This window comes from Daphnia pulicaria, chromosome 1 (genome assembly GCF_021234035.1).
Source record: "Daphnia pulicaria isolate SC F1-1A chromosome 1, SC_F0-13Bv2, whole genome shotgun sequence".
Taxonomy (NCBI): Eukaryota; Metazoa; Arthropoda; class Branchiopoda; order Diplostraca; family Daphniidae; genus Daphnia; species Daphnia pulicaria.
In genome coordinates this window covers 8,801,245-8,819,706 of record NC_060913.1, presented here as the reverse complement: position 1 = coordinate 8,819,706, position 18,462 = coordinate 8,801,245, and the positions used below count along the sequence as shown (strand labels likewise).

At 40.2% G+C, this 18,462-nt stretch overlaps 4 protein-coding genes and 1 long non-coding RNA gene across 5 annotated transcripts in view; 3 read left to right on the top strand and 2 right to left on the bottom strand.

Moving 5' to 3' along the window:
- The window catches only part of LOC124344966 (mucin-3A-like), a 322,367-nt gene extending 312,573 nt beyond the window's left edge, over positions 1–9,794 (top strand). The window contains exon 16 of the mRNA XM_046798262.1: positions 9,485–9,794. Within this exon, the coding sequence (XP_046654218.1) occupies positions 9,485–9,667 (183 nt within the window). The 3' untranslated portion in view covers positions 9,668–9,794. The remainder of the gene's footprint in view (positions 1–9,484) is intronic.
- Positions 1–18,462, bottom strand: part of LOC124344997 (verrucotoxin subunit beta-like) — a 493,626-nt gene that overhangs the window by 228,680 nt on the left and 246,484 nt on the right. The gene's annotated exons all lie outside the window — the stretch shown is intronic.
- The window catches only part of LOC124345827 (CUB and sushi domain-containing protein 1-like), a 217,933-nt gene that overhangs the window by 107,527 nt on the left and 91,944 nt on the right, over positions 1–18,462 (bottom strand). The window lies entirely within an intron of this gene.
- On the top strand, positions 1,342–4,125 carry LOC124350375. The gene is made up of 4 exons (XR_006920864.1): positions 1,342–1,589; positions 2,275–2,513; positions 2,577–2,710; positions 2,786–4,125. It is a non-coding gene; the product is annotated as an uncharacterized LOC124350375 (long non-coding RNA).
- LOC124349718 (larval cuticle protein LCP-22-like) overlaps positions 7,525–18,462 on the top strand; it is a 28,818-nt gene continuing 17,880 nt past the window's right edge. The window contains exons 1-2 of the mRNA XM_046800529.1: positions 7,525–7,529; positions 17,062–17,066. The gene's annotated coding sequence lies outside the window, so the exon portion shown is untranslated. The remainder of the gene's footprint in view (positions 7,530–17,061; positions 17,067–18,462) is intronic.

Genomic DNA, 18,462 nt, shown 5'->3' with positions numbered 1-18,462 from the left:
CCCATGTTTACCAACAATTTTCCTTCGCGAAGACGACAGCAAAGGTTACAACCACGTTAAAGGATATGAAGGCTGAATACGAATCCAATTACAACAGAAAACTGAAGACGGAAGACATCATGGCGAGCTGTGTAGACGAGGTGAACATGGCCAAAGGAAAAGTGTTGAGTCTACTGGAGCAAGTGGGTGCCAACGCCAAATCACTGGATTCGACTGCCCTCCGTTCCAATGCGCTGAGTCCAGCAGAGTACCTTAGTTTGATGATGAGCCGGGTGCTCGAGGAACAAAAGCCCGGTTACTTGACTCGTTTGCAAACACTGACGGAGCTGCAACAAAGTCTAGATGCTCCGGCTGTTCCAGTGCCTATGGCGGATAAGTGTCCCGTGACTCCCGCCACCCGGCCAGGAAAAGTAAACGCGGGATCTTGCGGCCGTGGTCGTGGCATTTTGTTGACGATGGATTCTACTGATAGTCCCGGTGAATCGACTAATTCCGGAAAAGGAGAAACGTCATCGAGATCAGAGTCTCAAAACTATTCCGGCTCGTCTAAAATTCCGCCGGCCTGGCCCGGAACGGCTGCAATCTTGAACGTAGTCCATTTTCAAGATGAAAACTCTGGTGCGTTTCTGATCACCGTAGGACACACTACTCTTGATTTCTTCTAAATCATACATGGGCAAATTGGTGTCTGACAGAATCCAACACATAATCTCCACTTCAATAAATATATGTGTTTATTGTTTTAATAATGCAACCTTTTATGGCTTAAATAATGCAATTTTTTTTTAAATATGATCAAGAAAAACAATACAAAGTTGAATTTTCTTCTCTTGCATTTTAAATTTTTTATAAATAGCGCCAGATTTACGGTGTTGCCGCATTAAAGAAATAAACTTAGGAGTCTGAATGTCAGTTTTTCATGACGTCTGATGAGTATAAAACGGCCGATATAACCGTCTGGTCTTACATTTTAATTGCTAATTCACTTGCAGCTATTTTATGCAAAAAAAAATACATTTCTTAAATGAAATGTGAAATTTCACAAAAAAGTGAAACTTTGACTGCGTCTGATTTGTTCAAAACGGCCGATTCTAACGTCTGGCGACCTGACGTTAGAATCAGTGTATTTTTTTTAAAATTATGATTGAAAAATTTGTTCTCTTAAACAGTTTGTGATTTTCCCCAAATCACGCCGACTTCGGGAGTGAATAACTCTCGAACCCGGCCGGTCTGAATCGTCAGACGCGCCATCTCGCGGTTCTCCCACCCTCCTAAACCAAAGTTGATAGTCAAACCTTCTCTTAAAAGGTTTGTGTCTACTTTGACACGGGCTCCCTGACTATTGAGTCTTGACTCTTGTGGCTCTTGTTTTATCTTGCTGAAAATTCTCTAAACGAGAAAAGTAAAAATCACGATATTTATTTTGCTTTCTTAATTAGTACAAAATAATTAACTAATAATGACAAGCAAAAGTCATCTCGCATATCGAATCAGTGATTGACTGACTGGCATCACGGCATTTGGTGTAGAATATTCCACAAAATTAAATTAGTCTGCAACAGATTGGTGAAATTTTTTTTTGTTGAAAGGTAATATCCCAAAGATAACATTTTCTATGCCTTAATTGAATCCCCTTTTGCCCATGAAAAAGAAGCAATCAGAAACAGCATGTTCTTTGGGTGAAAGTTCAACTTTTTTCCTCTGGCTTGCCCCCTATAAAAATTCGCTTGTTTGAAATTCATAAATGTAACAAATCTGCCATTCCAGCCGTCATCACATTTTTGTTGAAGTTGAAAAAGACACTAGTCATCCACCTTCTGTGATTGTTCTTAGCAATACAGATTGATCCCCTTTTTTAACAACTTTGAATATCCTTGCAGTCAAAAAATGGATTTAGGTTTTCGACTTTCAACAACTCTGTAGGTGTTATCATAAAATGCTAGAAACAATGGTGTAATAGGTTGAGAGGTACCTCCACTGGGTCCTTCCCCGTTGTGCCCAATTATACCATTCTAGAAACTATGTAACTGCTTCCATTTATCTCTTCTCATTTCTCTACTTTGATTAGAGGAATTATGTTACTGGCTATCTAAATACCTGTAGCTGCAGCCCTTAAGCATTCCCCCTCTCTCTTTGCCTGTGTTAGTTTATCATGCTTACGTATTCGTTAATTATTTCATTGTACTTCCCTACCATCATTTACACGGCAAGTTGAATGTGCCGACATGCAAGTCCTTCACAACTAAAGTTCTGATTGTTTTCCCGTTTTTACAGACATTTCATCAACTCCGGCGGAGGCCTACGAAAGATTCCATTTCTGTGCATCGATTGTGAGAAAATAGGAGGGATGAGAAAGCCTCCGTCTTGTTAATGACTTTGTAGTGTGATGGAATAATCCATTGAAGTGAGGCGGCTGCAAGCCTACCTGTGTCAAGGATAATCCTACTTTGATGGCTTAATTAAAAGCTTTCTGGCCTCATCCGGAATTCAGATTACGGAAGGACGGATAAGAGGTAACAAGAAGCACACGTAAGATTTTTATTTGATTTTCAAATTATTCGATTGACTCTTTAAAGAGGATGGCATTTCACTTGTACACAAGCAAACAAACCTCACATTCTACCACGGACAGCTGGATGACTCGCAAATCCTTTCACTGGTGAGCGACGCACCTCTTGTTAATTCACTCAAAGCTGATCCAAGTTCTAGTGTAAGGATTGCAATATTTTATTCAACAGTTCGTATCATTTGCTAGTCTCACACATTTATTGGTTTCCCTTTTCAGTTCTCTTCTTTTGACGCCTTCGCTTGTTATACGTGACATCCTCCGTCGACATGCAAGTAGCTGGGCGTGTCCTAAACTCCTATTAACCTTCCCATCAAAAGAACTGATTTAGCCTACTGACAACACTGACCAAATCAGCATTGCTTCCATTATTCTGATCAAGGTATATTACTTGTTCTACATTTCTTTATAGTTTTCTTCTTGCTAATTACCATAAGTTAACCGGAGTGATGCGTTACTCAGTTAATTACAGTTTGAATAAAGAAAATTAAGGTATATCTAGTGACACAACCACGGAGTTTAACCGCAAATCAGGGGTATTTCTTATATTTTCTTGGTCTGTTACACTTACACCAGTTGTGTTTAGTTTAATCTTTTTGTTCCAATGAAATGAAATTGAAAAGGTAAAGCATTTCTGCGTTGCAACAGTGCATCCGTATTTTTCAATTGCGTACGAGGAAAAGGTCAAAGATAATTGATTGCTTTGTTTAACATATAAAACACCAGCGAAAAAAAGGTTTCCTTCGCTTTTCTTTGCCACTGCGTTTTCAAACGATTGGTTGTGAGTAGGATCGACTTTGGGGGATTCGATGAGACCAATTTCACTTGCCGGGACATCTTTAACCATATTATCACCCACCGGTATCTTGACATGAGTGGTCCTCTACCCTTTGCCGTCGTTCCACGCGACCCCCCCCCCCCCTTCTCCATTATAGTTTAGAATTGCACATCTAAACATAATTTGTGACGTGTGTGTCATCACGCTTAAATGAAATGTTTGGTTTTGTTTTTCTTTTCATTTAGTCACATTAGATTCTCCCATTTCAGGAAATGGAAGAATTTTCTTGGGACTTAGAAAATTCGAAGTTTATTAACAGTACGAACATCCAATCTTGTTACCAGTTTCATTGTTTTTTTAAGCAAAGAAAATTAATGTTACATTTTTCTCTCTCTTCCTTGAAATGTCACTCGTAAGTTACGAATTCGCCATTCCAGTCCTTTCAGTTATTTGGCAAATTTGAACAGGGTTTTCACGGGAAAGGGCATTTTTAGCGATGGTATGCCTTCTGTAAATTTTGGTTTGCAATAGGCATTGTTTCGCTTTATAAACAATTTATTATCCTTGTATAGTAATTACCCACCACTAAAGAGATCCCTTAAGGTTTTCAACTTTCAACGCAACAATTTATTCTTTTTTTTATTTGTAGGTCTAATGATGATTTAGGTATTAGAAACTATTTGCATATATTATTCTGAAAGATATTTTCGTTCGTTTTTTCCCGACTCTGCTCAGTATATTTTAATTTCCCGTCGCTGTTGTGTCTGTGCAACTGCCACTACCACTGCAGCTGCAATTGCAAAACAACAAAAAAAAAAAAAAAAAAAAAAAAAACACAGAAAACCGGAGCTCATATTTTCGTTTTGAAATAATAGAACGCCCGTCAGTTTGTATAGCTAGTTTCTTTTGATAACGAGAAACCTGTGGGACTAATGTGAGTTCTAAATTATTGGAGCGTTTGCTTTTTTCATGTTGGAACCAGGAAAATTTTGACAATTGCGTGCCGAGTGCCGACAGATATCAATCCCCTGGCAGCAGTTGTTGTTGCCCAGACCCGAGAAAGGCCACAATCGTCGTTTCCATCGCAGTTTTGAACGCACAAACTGCGTACTTGGACAGTGTAGCAAATGGGAGGGAGACTTTTTTCAACTATACGTGGCACAACACGTACAGCTCAAACGGGTGACGATATTCAAATGAGTAGTGCTGTTTCTCCTGAATCGATACGAAACTTGGCACTACCTTAATTATCGATAGAGAAAGTCGTGATGGACGAATTAAATGGTGATGGATATTAAATTAAGTAAAAACATCCAAGTCTGTTAATCCATTCCATTGTTATGTTTGGGCGAAGAAAAATAATTTCTTATTTTGAATGTCACTCGTAAGTCAGGAGTCTGCAATTCCAAGTCCTTTCAGATTATTTGACTATGTTGAACGAGGTCTCAGTCTCACAGAAAAAGCATGGTGAAAGGCATTAGCAAGGGTCTCTGTAAATATCCGCAATATAGACATGGATCCCCTTTTTCAACTATTTTGATTATATCCCAATAGTAACCACTCACCACTCAAGAAATCGCTTTAGATTTTCAACTTTCAACTTATGGGATTTCTTGTTTTATTTTTGTTTTTTTTTATTAGGGGGATAGTTTATAGATCTGATAATGAGTTAGATATTTCATATTTGAAGCTTTTTGGATGTGATGTGATGTGAGCCAGCATTATTCAGAAAGAAATTTCCAAACGCGTAACATTCTCATAAAATACGCATCCACTGAGCGTATTTCATTTCCCTTCATCGTTGTGTCTGTGCAACTGCAGCTGCAAAACAAAAAAAAAAAAAAAAAAAAAAAAAAAACAGAAAACCGGAGCTCATATTTTCGCTTTGAAATAAACCGCCCGTCAGTTGCTACACAGCCGCGTTAAACTGCTTATTTTAACGATTTCCAGTACCTACACACCCCTAACAGTTTCAGTACCCTTCAAAAGGGTCGAATATGCTACTGAAACGCAATTCAGTATTTTACTGTACTTGCTTAAGTACAAATTCTCTACTAACCATTCATTTGCCTACTTTTTACGTTATTCCTAGTGAAACTGTTAGTAGGCATAGTTCTGTTCAGTAGGTTGGTCCAGCAGTTTAGAAAGATTTAGTTAGTAGTCTGAAAAATTCAGTATGTTCAGGTAGGGTTAGTGGTTTGATTTTAAAAAGTAATCAATAATTAAAGCAATGTAGGTTATAGCTAGTAGTTTACAAAAATTTAGTACTTTTGTTATAAGTAGTGTGAACAATTCAGTACCTTAGACTAGTAGGTTACAACTTACAAGGAATAAGTAGTATTCGTTAGGATAGTAGCTTTTGAATATATCAATGTGGCGTGCCTCTAAGGCACTAGACTGCCACGCAAAACGTTCGGGTTCAATTCCCGAATAAATCAAGTCTTCTTTCCAAGTTAAATAAAATCAAAATGGTCGGTTAGTGGGGCCGAATAATATCAGTAGGAATGCCAAAACCAATGCCGTAAATGAAGTGGTCAAAACTTTTTAAGTAAGGGGTGGGTAGTAAAAGCAGGAAAGAATTTAAAGTGGTTTAGTTTATAATTAGTAAGGCGAGTAAGAAAAGGTAGAAGAATTGAGAAGTAGTTTCAATCAATTGGTTAGTAGGCTGTCACCGAGTAGCAGTTACATGAAAGTAGGATACCGCCACTGTGTAGCTAGTTTCTGTTGTTAACGAGAAACCTGTGCGACTAATGCGACTTTTAAATTACCGAAGCGTTTGCTTTTTTCATGTTGGAACCAGGAAAATTTTGACAATTGCGTGTGCCGACTGATATCAATCCCCAGGCAGCAGTTGTTGTTGCCCAGACCCGAGAATGTGCACAATCGTCGTTTCCATCGCTTTTTGAAAACACAAACAGCGCACTTGGACAGTGCAGTGTAGTGTAGACAATAAAACATCTTTAGTATGTGGGGGTACTATTTAAGCCCTTCGTAGCTATGTATACGAATAACCCCCGCGTACTTCTTAGTTCCCTCTAAGTCCTTTTCTCCGTTTTCTCCAAAACGCTACTAGAAACGGGTCCTTAGTAGCACCTTAGTAGCAGCAGCTTAAAATTTTAAGTTTCCACCAATAGGAGCGAGACTCGTAGCTCAAACAGGTGACGATATTCCAATCGGTGCGATACCTTAATTGTCGATATAGAAAGTCTTGATGGCTATAAAAGGCCACCCTTTTGGCGTTCAAATTCTACTCTCCAAACTGTCGAAAATGAAATCCTTTTCAATTTTCTTCCTTCTACTCGTCTCGTTGGCTGTCACCGCCGCGGTAAGTTGTCTCACATTTCTCGTTTTATTTTAAACTTCCAAGCTCTTTAAATTAAATGTATTCTGGCCAATTTAATTGTTTCGAATAGGAGGCCCAACTTACCAAGCAACGATCGTCCAGCACGTTGAATGATCCTTCGACAAGGCGCAACTTTGCCGCCATTTTAAAAGCGGAAATGGCCATTCGATCGATTCCATCCAGCGGCAGAGGTAAATTGAATTTAGTTGATTAGACAATTTGTGATTTTGAAACGGCTACTTGTAATGTACAACTTCATTTGAACGTGAATTTTGCACAATAGCGTGTTTGGACCGATTTTCAATGGCGGCCAACGGGACTGTCCGTCCCACCATTTCTAACTCCATCAACGGGCAAAGGCAGTGCAGCTTCTTCATAGACGCACCCGCCGATAAGCTCATCCAGATGACCTGCTCGGTCGTCAGTCTTAAAAGTCCCGGCGCCGGATTGGCCATTTACGGAGGTTCCGAAATCAACGTCAATCCGCCCGTAGTCAATCGAATTTACACTTCAAGGAGCAACAACATGTTCCTGTTTTCCAGGGTCGACAAAACCGACTGGTTCGACTGCAAATGGAAAATGATTCCCGAACCGCAAACAACTGAATATCAACGTAATTCGTTTGTTCCTTAAGGGAAATTAAATTTCAGTTTAAACTTGATCTGATTTGCCAATTTTAATTGCATTTATAGTCTGTCGCGATGGAACGTCCGCCACTCCCAACGGGACCATTCAGCGATCAGCGGACGATCCCAGCACAGATCTGAGAATGTGCATGTTTGTCATTGCCGTTCCTTCAGACCACCGAATTCAGTTGATGTGCTCCAATGTTACCCTCAGCAGTCCTGATCATTATTTACAGGTAATTTTTTGTCTACATAAACCACAGCGTTCGTTTTACTGATTAAAGTTTCGTTTTGAAATTCATAAGTTCCAAACGGTTTCCGAAACTGTGATAGCCGATCCACCTGCAATGAATCGGGTCTACACTTCGACCAGCGAAATCATTTACCTGTTTTCTCAATTCAGCAATCAAGACTCTTTCAAATGCCAATGGACGACGGTTATGATCCCACCACTGACAAATGATAACAAACGTAAGGATTTTATTTTCAATCAATTTTCCGGCACAAGTTTATGATAATAATAATTATTTTTTTTTAAGTTTGCCGGGAGAAAATCACGAAATCTGCCAGCGGAAACATTCAACCGTTAATGGCTAGCGGCACAAATGTTCAACCAAATTCCTGTTCGTTTATCATCGAAGTTCCTCCTAATCAATTGACTGAGATCTCTTGCCCAGTCATCAATTTCACTAGCCCAGGCAGTTATTTGCATGTGAGTTTTATGATTTGGTATAATTTTCAATTATTATAACCGTTTTTGTTTGATTGACAAAGTTCAGCGAAATTTCTGATTTAAACATGGCACTGACGCCTCTGACCAACCGAGTGTACACTTCCGGCGTCGATTTGATTTATTTGAATTCTCAAATTGACGTCAGTAAAGATTGGTTTAATTGCACATGGTCAGCTATTCCGGCTCCATCGACGACGGATTTCAAACGTGAGTCCCAGCAATTAATAAAACCATGTCACTCTATAATTCTTAAATCCATTTTTATTTAACAAGTCTGTCGCCATGGAGGAACAACATCGTCCAGTGGGACCCTCCAACCATTCTTGGACGGTCTAACAACGGGAGAACCGAGAGAATGCTATTTCTTTATCGAATTACCTTTGAATGAGGAAATTGAGTTTTCTTGTTCATCCTTGAATTTGACTAGCCCCGGAAGTTATTTGCGGGTATCAATCAATTATTCTATGGTCCTTATATATTTCCATCGAATTAATTTTTTGAATTTCAACGACAGGTCGTCGGTGTGTCTGATTTTGACGAGAATCCGCCCGTAGAAAACGGAATTTATTTGTCGAATGGAACGAAAGTCCTTGTGTATTCGCAATTCAACAACGGGGATTGGTTCGATTGCCTTTGGGCGTCAACAACCTGCCCTGCTCCAGTGACGACAGACGCTGCAACTTCAACCGCAACTACAACAGCAGTCACGACACCAGCGACTACCTCGTCAACAACTGCCAGCGCACAGTCAACCACCTCAACAACAAGGCCATCAACCACGTCGACTGCGCCATCCACTACGACTTCAACAACACCTAAAACAACAACGGTATCAACCACTACCACCGCACAGCCAACCACCTCAACAACAATGCCATCAACTACGTCGACCACAACATCTGCGCCAACAACATCCACTACGACTTCAACAACACCTAAAACAACAACGGTATCAACCACTGCCACCGCACAGCCAACCACCTCAACAACAAGGCCATCAACTACGTCGACACGGCCAACTACAACCACGCGACCAACAACGACTACGGTCGCACCTGTGACCTGCTCTGCTTCAATCAGGGTCCAAGGAACTCTATTACGTATTATCATTTTCGTTTATTATGTTTTTCAATAACAATTTGATTTAACTTTTCTCATTTTTGATTGGGCACAGCTTGCGGGACTTGTACGATACTGTCGTCAACCAGAGGGACAATCCAGTCTCGTAACTACCCCAATGACTACACTGGTAGTTTGGACACCGACTGCCTTTATTCGATCATTGCACCACCGGGCAAGAGAATCCAACTGACATTCACCACGTTCGTCGTGGAAAAAGATTGGGACTTTATCAACAATGCAAGTTGATTTAAATCTAGTTCAGATTTGGTTGGGGTCTATTTGATTTTCATAAGTGATATTTGGTATCTTTTTCAAGGTTTATGACCAAAAGTTCGGAACGATTCTAGCGTCAAAACTAACCGGTTACACCAATCCCGCTACTATGACTGTCGCTTCTAATATGATGGGAGTTACTTTCTTTGCGGATGGGAGAAATAATAATGATATTCCGGCCGCTTCGAGGCCTGGCAGATGGCAGGCGACATTCGAAGTGGTATAATTCAAAAACAACCAACTTGACTTGGTTCACGCCCGGCGGTCCTATCCCCCGGAGCCATTTGAAAAATGTTTTCGTTTGACTGTGTATCAACGAATCAATAATTGGCAAATCAAATATAATTCGGCTTCAATTGGATAATTCGCTCATCATTGGGCCAACATCGGCACTGAGACATAATTGCGTCCTTTTTTTTCAAGTTCCACCATTCTATAGGTAGGACATAATTTTCATATAGATTACGTCGAAATGAAATGGGCATTTTGTTTATTCGGCGGGGAAAATGATGACATTGCTTAAATTTGATGTGACATTCCATAAGGAATTAAGTTTTCATATAGAAAATGTTGACCCGAATGAAATCACAAGATTTTTAGTTTGGCGCCTCACTGGTTTTAACTGAAAACGGCATTTAGCGCGGGCATCCCTTCTGCGGATGGGTTTCCTGAATTTTGTGGTGATTTTGCTAACTGTGTTAATTAATCCTGCCACTCCTAAATCCAACTTTCGTGTGCTGTGTTTTGTCGATATTTTTAAACTCATTTCGTGTCCAAATTGGCCGAGTTTCATAGAAATCGTCTGTAGAAGAGTTAAATTAGTTGAGGTGATTTACGCGTCTCACCTCGGTGTGAAAGCATATTCATTTCACCTCATCTTCCCAGCTTTTAAAATAAGGTAAAATCGAACTTTATTGCTATACTAATTTAAGTGCCCTGGACGGTAAAAAAGATATGCCTATTTTTCTATTTTGAATATTTACGGATTTTCGAATTGCCGGAATTGCAAATTTGCGATTAACATTTTCCCACCTTGTTAGGACTGTGGCCCGGGACGTTTTTAGCGGGTTTTTTTTTAATGGGTTTTTTAGACGGGTTTTTCTTCTTCCGCGGGTCGTAGCGGGTTGGGCCAACTGAGTGACCGGGTTTGGCCCGGGCCAACCCATGGGTCGAAAAATTTTTACCGGTCGGGTAACGGCCCGGGTCAAACACACTTTTTTTTTTACAAACTTAAAAAAATTCCCTAAATTTCTTAATTATCTTCTTCTTCCAACAGTGACTCGTCAATTCTGTCTTCTGAACACCCCTGAACGCCCTTTTCTACCACTTATCCTACTACCAAATCCTACGAAATTATCGTAGAGCATTTGGCGGCAATATTTTGAGGCCGCAGGCATAGAGAATAACGAGCTTCTCTATGTGACTACTAGATGGCGCCACCGCTCGGGTTGGCCCGCGGACCCGGGGGTTCAACCCGTCGCCCGCCCCGTTAAAAAAAACGCCTCGGTGGGTCGAGTCGGGTTGGTTTTTTTTTCGTTCAGCCCGGGCGGTGGCCCGGGTTCTCATCGCCTGGGTCACAGCCCAACACCTTGTACATAATTATTAAACATGGCAGCCTTGCCCGCTCCCCCAGATTATTTTAATTTACTTTCAAAATGGTCGCTGTCATTAGGTGATTGTGTGTCGTGGTGGTGTGATAGCTATCTCTGTTCGCATACCCTCATAACTTTGGTTAATAAGTTTCTTTTTAATGTTTAGACATGAAGAAGAATGACAGGAGAAACAACGGAATAGGCTAACAGACCAAAATCTGATATCATGCTGAAGCCTGGCTGGAACTAAACCGCTTGGCGGCGCTGTGCGGTGGTAGGGCAGTTTTGCAAAGCAGTGGGAACTGGGAAGGGAAAAAAAGATTCAAATAGTCATTTCGAGAACATAAATTCACTTCTTCATAAAACAAATTAACTTAAGCTATGTTGAAAATTCAATAAAACTTTGCTACAGTAGCTAACTTCTACTAATGTTGTAAACACAAAAAGTAAAACTGCCCTACCACCACTCAGCGCCGCCAAGCGGTTTAGTTCCAGCCGGCTTCAGCATGATATCAAACTCTTAGTACGTCGTTGTTTCTCCTGTCTTTCACTTCACGGTTTAGACTTTGATAAGGTCTGTCTGGTTTTTTGTTGTACCATATGAGTTTTGGGTTAACTGAATGGCTGCAAAGCCTTATCCCCATCAATCAATAAGCTTAAAATAACCTATATTGATTGATTCTTTAATTTTGATTGGATAAACTTTAAAAAAAAAGATAAACAAAAAAAAGGCGGGTTAACTTTGAATCTTACACTGTGTACAGTAAATTAAAAAGGTAGAGAACCTCTCTGAAAAGACACATTGGAGTTGCTTCGAATGTTAGTCAGTGATTAAAGTCGATTAAAGTAATGTTTTTGCATTAGGTGGATGAACCCTGATGATGATAAGTTTCTGTTTAAACAAAAACATTGTATTTCAGTTGGAGTTGCTTGCAATACAGCGCACCAAATCCATCAATATCAAAGGGTTTAATCTATTATTTGTATTCATTCAGTTTAAATTCAAATTTATTTATTTATTTTTTGATTTCTGCTTCTCTTGTATTCTTTGCAGGCTATTTGGAACAATAAAACACTAGTGCAAGATGAAAACCAAAATTCCCTTCTTGACGAGTAGTGAGCAAACAACACTGACAGTAAGTAACCAAGTACAGGCAATTATGGATATGGTTCATTTCACTGTATTGGTAATCTGCTCACCCTCCTTATTTAAGTAGTATAGTCTCAAATGATACGCGGATGTGCCTTTTATGCCTTTTTAAAATTTTGTTGACCAACAGATTTTGTCGGTGATGCGTCGTCTTGTTGGTATCTGGACGAAGAAATTGTTGGGCCAATTCTCCCAGTTGTTGGCCGAATGCCGACGTCTGGATCCAAGATGACACGAGCTGCACAAGGTGGGAACAAAGTCAAAATGTCATTCTCTGTTGGGGTTTCTTTTCGCGACCTTTGAATGTAATGGCCTTTTCTTATTTAAATCGTTGGCTAATAGGTTAATTCATCGGTGATGTGATGTTGTGCTGAGACCTGGATGGAGACGATAATTGAAGGCCAATCATCAAAACCCTTTGCCGACGTGTGGAATGGATGGAAGGTGACAAGGGGGGCTGCCCAAGGTAGGAACAAATAACATTTGAGTATTGTCATTCTCTGTTGGAGTTTACTTCGCAACCGTCCCATTCTTTTTACGATTCCAAGATGAGGTAGTCTTATATTTGACTGATTGCAAATAGGGCATTTGTCCCAGATTCGTCGTATCCGTTAATTTTCACGTTTTGTCCGTACAATCACGTCGTCGCCTTGGTTTTTCATTTGGGCTTCCCAAAAGTGCATTATGAAAGAATCAATTTGAATTTGAATTTCTGGTTCAACATGGACTTGTAAGTTTCAAGGTTTTCAACTTCTTGTTTCAGTAGGTGAACCCTTCCTTGCCTGTGTTTGTTCACGGGAAAACAGGCGACACGGAGGTTATTTCGGTGGCGAAACAATTCCATTGGTGGAGGGGAAAGCTCTCACTTAGTTGATTCACGCTGGAGAACGTTGAGACCTTCCTTTTTTTGTTTGTGGTTGTGGCGGATTTCGATTGGGAAGATGAGAAAAAAACAAAGTTTCATCAATATGGTAGCTTGTATAATATTAGAGTGTTTTCGCAAAGATTAGGATAACAAATATGGAAATAGATTCAAAGACAAATCCAATCAAATCGACAGCAGTCCTAAACTACGACCATCGTAAACGCAAGGCAGGTCCTTTTTTTTTACACCGATTTCGGTCGACTATACTATCGTAGTTGTCGTTCGTTTGTGTCGAGCAGTCACTAGTTAAAGGCAACCAGTTAGTTGCCACGCGCAACTTACTGCCGGCAAACCAGAGGGTGGTGTTGCGAGGATGTAGTTGAATCTACACCAGTTGATTCATCTAATTACCCGAGCAGAAAACAGACGCGTGCGTCTTTTTTTGACCAACAATTTAAAGCCGATTTCTATAGAAGAAATACAACAGCGAGAGCCGCACACTTGTGGTTATTTTTTCCCTGTTTCAACTTATACAAAGGGCAGCGTGTATCAGCTCAGGGCTTATCTCGTCCGACCAACAAAACAGAACGCAGATGCTCTGTACAGACCTGCTGTTGGGTGTAACTCTGTTCGTTGTGGATTCCTTGGTAATCAGAACTAGAGTTTGTCCTTTTTCTGGCTACGTGTCGCAATTTGGGTTGCCAATTTCTATCAACGTGGCACGTAATCCCGACTGTTGCTAACTGGGTTTTCTCCCGTTTCAACCGACAGGAAAACGAACGTTAACTTTAAACTGTCGTTGAAAAGACGACCCATTTCAGCGTTGGATTCATAACCCCCCCCCCCCCCCCCCAACTCGCCTGTCGAAAATGAAGTTGTTTTCGATCGTCTTCTTCCTTTTGGCTGTCGTCTGCCTGGCCGTCGTCGCTGATGGGGTAAGTTGTTCAAGACTATTTCTCCGTTTGAGTTGCAATATTTAACTTCTGGCGCACTCCTTTGTAAAAAACACGAGGCCCTTGACGAAATCTGCCATGCCCGGAAGACGCCAACAACCAAGTTGATAGCGAGACGGTCCTTGCCCGGTAAACCTGCCACGACGACAACGACGGCCAAACCAACAACCGACAAGACAATTTCCAGCAGTCCAAAGAGCACAACAACCGCAGAGCCATCAACTGTTTCGACGACAGCACCAACTACAACAATTTCAATTTGGCCATGTTTTATAGGAATCGTCTGTTGAAGAGTGAACTCGGTCAAAGTGCCTAGGTATGCTATATGCGTCTCACCTCGGTGCACACCGTTTATCTTCCCAGTTGTTGAAATAAGGTACAGTTGAGTTTAATTCGATGATCGTTTTTAAACATTGTACGGCTCTGATACCTTGACCCATACCAATTATGTGCTTCGAAAGTATATAGTCAAGTTTTTGCCTCGGTTATGCATTAGACGTTTAAAACTGTTATGTATGCTCTTATGTATGTTCATGTACGATTCAAATAACAGGTTAGCATTTCATTTATAACCTTTCACTGTTTTTAAGTAATAGCATAATACATTCGAATGTATTGGACTTTTTCTTTTTATTTCGTTGATCGCCAGGTTTCAACGGTGATGTGACGTTTTGCTGAAACCTGGATGGAGAAGATGATTGATGGCCAATCATCCCAACCCTTTGATGACGCATAAATTGGATGGAAGATGACGCGAGCTGTGCAAGGTAAGAACCAAGTTATAACACATAGTTATTGCCATTATCTGTTGGTGCTTCGCGACCGTCACATTTTCTGACTATGTAAGAAAACCTCCGTGTTATCTGAGCGCATTGCGGCCGTTTCAAATGCATTTCTCTTTAGTCCATGGCGTTTCATAGGCTCGGCGTTGTATTTTTCTAAGAAATTTCGAACCATTTCAACTTGATTAAAAAGTACCGTCACTATAAATGGAGCGGACGGAGTTCAGGACTCAGGAGATGTCATTTCAATGGTTCGATTAAATAACATTGCATTCCTGAAATAAACCGCAAGGACAATTAAATCAGTCAGTGCGGGGATTCGAGCTTTTATTTCATTAAACATATCAACTCTGTTGTGTTCCAGTACCGTCCCAATGTTTGATTAAAATTTGGTTCTTTTACTCTCACGTTTGCCAAGTTTTGAACCTCGGTTGAATTAATTATCATTGTCCAACTACTTGGGACTGTTTCGATTAAGAAATTTCATTTGTTTTAAACTTCGTAAGAACAAATTAAGGAAACCGCCCTGTAAGAATCTAAAAAAATTCCACTCGCTATTATCGGATCTGTTATAAAGGTTTCATTCATTATTCGTTTGTGCTTTTTCTTTGGGTAAACGCCCACCTCCTGTCGCCCATTTTTCTGTTTGAAAAGTAAAAAAAAAAAGGGACGAAACTTTTTGAAAGGAAGAGAGACAAGACATAAAAGCATCATGGCGGTTCATTTTCTTACCTTTTCCCTATTTCTTATCTGTCAGTTTCTGGTTGGTTTTTACTTTTTAAAAAGATTAGACGTGATTTGATGATTTTCAGTAGTGAGTTCGAACTGTGCCAGACACTAGCCCTACACCCTGTGAGCAGTGTGAGCTGGTGTGATTCTTTCCTCCGATTGTTAGGGATTTTGTTATCTCAATTTTTTGCAGAGATGATCGCCTTCATCACATTTCGTTTATTTCAACTGTCCAGCACTTAAATCAGGTACAGTCTGCTACAGTTTGTTATTCTCACAACTCTAGCTCATCATTAATACCATTTCTCACTCATCTGTGGGTCACTATAGAATCAAAATCTGCCCGGTTGTTGGTGTCATGGAAGACTTGTGGGCAACTCAAAAGAAATAGTAAAATTGATTCTTGTTTGTTTTTTATTCAAAATCTGGTGAATCTGATAAAATGTATTAAATGTCTCATTTCTCTGCTATTGTGTTAATTTAGGTTTCATGGGAAAAGGAGTTGATCCATCCATCTGATTCGCACAGAGCACAGCGGCCACTCCAGTTTTCTCATCTCTGTGCTATTACCTGGACGGACGTTGACAGGACTTGGGCGTGAGATACACCGACTCCCAGGTAGGAAGAACATTTTTTCGCATTTTTTACCGTATTATTATTTTAAGAAAAAGTTTCACATTTTTTTATGCCGATAGAAACTCGTATAGAATGATGCGTAATGTTATTTTGTTGTCCCACGGCTGCGAATGGGTGCTTTTAATGGTTCCGATTTGTTGGGAGGTTTACACAGGATGTTGACTATACCAATGTCCACAAATCGCTCGCGTTTTAATGAAAATAAATTTTTTTATGAAAAACCGATTCGAAATAATGGAAATAATTTGGTTTAAGGGGGAAATCTTGATTATGCCGAATCAATTTGTGCTCAGCATTGTTTTTGAGTTATCAAAAGTTGAGCCTCTGTCCCCGCCTTATTTGTCTGCTGCTTACTCTCTGTTTATAATCGTAAGGCATTTACTCGCTTAGTAGCATCCGAGTAATTTCATCTAGATATTTGATTTTCTGCACAACTTTTAGTCGAAGAGATGATGAATTTTAAATAATTAGCAACGCCTTGTCTAAATTTGATTGAACTGCCCTTTTGATTTCAAACTCGCAGTAATATCTCGTTGTGTTTGGGAGATGAGCCTTTCTTTTTAATATTGTGCAGTTAAGGACTCTCGGCGAAATTTCACTAATGAACAAATAGGCTATGAATGTATTGATTTTTTCCCCCAATTGATATTACAACATTAAATGAAACTAACAAGCAAAACCATCGTATATATGCTAACTACTACAAGATTTCGGACGTCGTCCCTCTCCTTTTTGATATTCCTCCGCGCCGTTTTCTCTCAAACGTGTGTTCGATGGAGAATTAATGAGATTATAATGCTCTTGATTTTGTCTCAATGATTGAACATCCACCGCTACCTATTGAGCAATATGAAGATTGTATAAGAATCCTTTTTTTGCAAGCGATGCTGGGATCGGCTCTTATTTGGATCAGAACAGGTGTATCGCATGGCTGATTACCATTATTGCGTAGTTGAGGTGTTTCGATTGTCAACCACGTTGGCGTGGCACTCTCCGTTATTGACACAGATGGATTCCGTTGTTTTTTGCGTAATAGGACGTTGAGTGGTGCGATTATCCCCGTGTGGCTAATGCGCTATGGTAATCCCATTTTGATCAGGTTTTGAGCCATTTCCACGTCTGAATCTATGAATGCCTTGACCCTTTCCCGATTCTTGATGTTATCTTCAGACCTTGTAGCCTTTCCAAATTGTCGATTTGTTTCTGTTATCCCTCAGATGAGTTTATTCGAATGGAATTTTAATTCTTCTCTTTCAAACTGTCAACACTTGCGTCCGTGTTGGATTGCGCAATAGCCGAATCGGCTGGCAACTCGTCAATCAGTTTCTCTTTCAATCCGTCAAATTTGTCTAGCATTGTCAGGCGACAAAGAATTTTTTTCTCGGTACATTTTCGTTGCGCTTTGATACGTCATCGATGTCACTCTGTCCTTGGTTATCGAAACGATTCCATTCCGGCATGAATCGTTTCTAAAAAGACTTCGTTCTTTTTTCTATGCGATAGACGGCCAATGAGACGTTTGAATTTATGGCGACGACATGGGGCGCAGTTGTTGTTGTTGGTTAATGTACCGGTCGTCGACTTTGACGATTGTCGAGCAGTTGGTCAACGATCTTTTGTCTGGAGCATATGTTCAAGGAGTTCCGCAACTCAAATCCGGAAGCAAAAAAAAAAATGTTCAAATCAGGGGAAAAAAAAAGAAAAGTGTTAACAAAGATAGTAGGGATTTCTAATGTTGTGATCTAGTACAAATAGGTAAAGTTTTAGGAAGACTGTTAGCGGTAGTATTAGTAGTAGCATTAGTAGGATGTGTTTGAATGGAGGCAGTTTGGAGACAGAAGAGGAATTCAGAAAATAAAAGACCAAATCTTCGAACGATGCCCTTTTTGAATAAAACTTGTAACGCGATCCCGTGCGTATCAGTGTGGCATAACGTGGGTCATTTTGTTGTTTTTTTCTTTCGGCGTCATCACCCTCCCTCCTTACTGGAAGAAGAGAGAGACCCAATTCTTTGTCGGAATATTGCTGAATCACCAGGTCAACGACAGAAGTATTGCTGCTAGACGTTCTCTTCGTGAGGCCGCTTCCCACTAAGCAACTTCCAATTTCTTTGGTTAGTCCGTGACGGTTGCATTCGGCGTAGTCAAGCGCATTTCTCTCACCATTGTCCAGGGCATTAACGTCGACTTGTTTGCTGTTCAGGAAGACATCGATGATTTTTATGTCCATGGCAAAGAATGCCGCCAAATGAAGTGGAGAACGGCCATGGCTGTCCAACAAGTTGGGTTTGGCCCCCATTTTGATTAAATGTTTG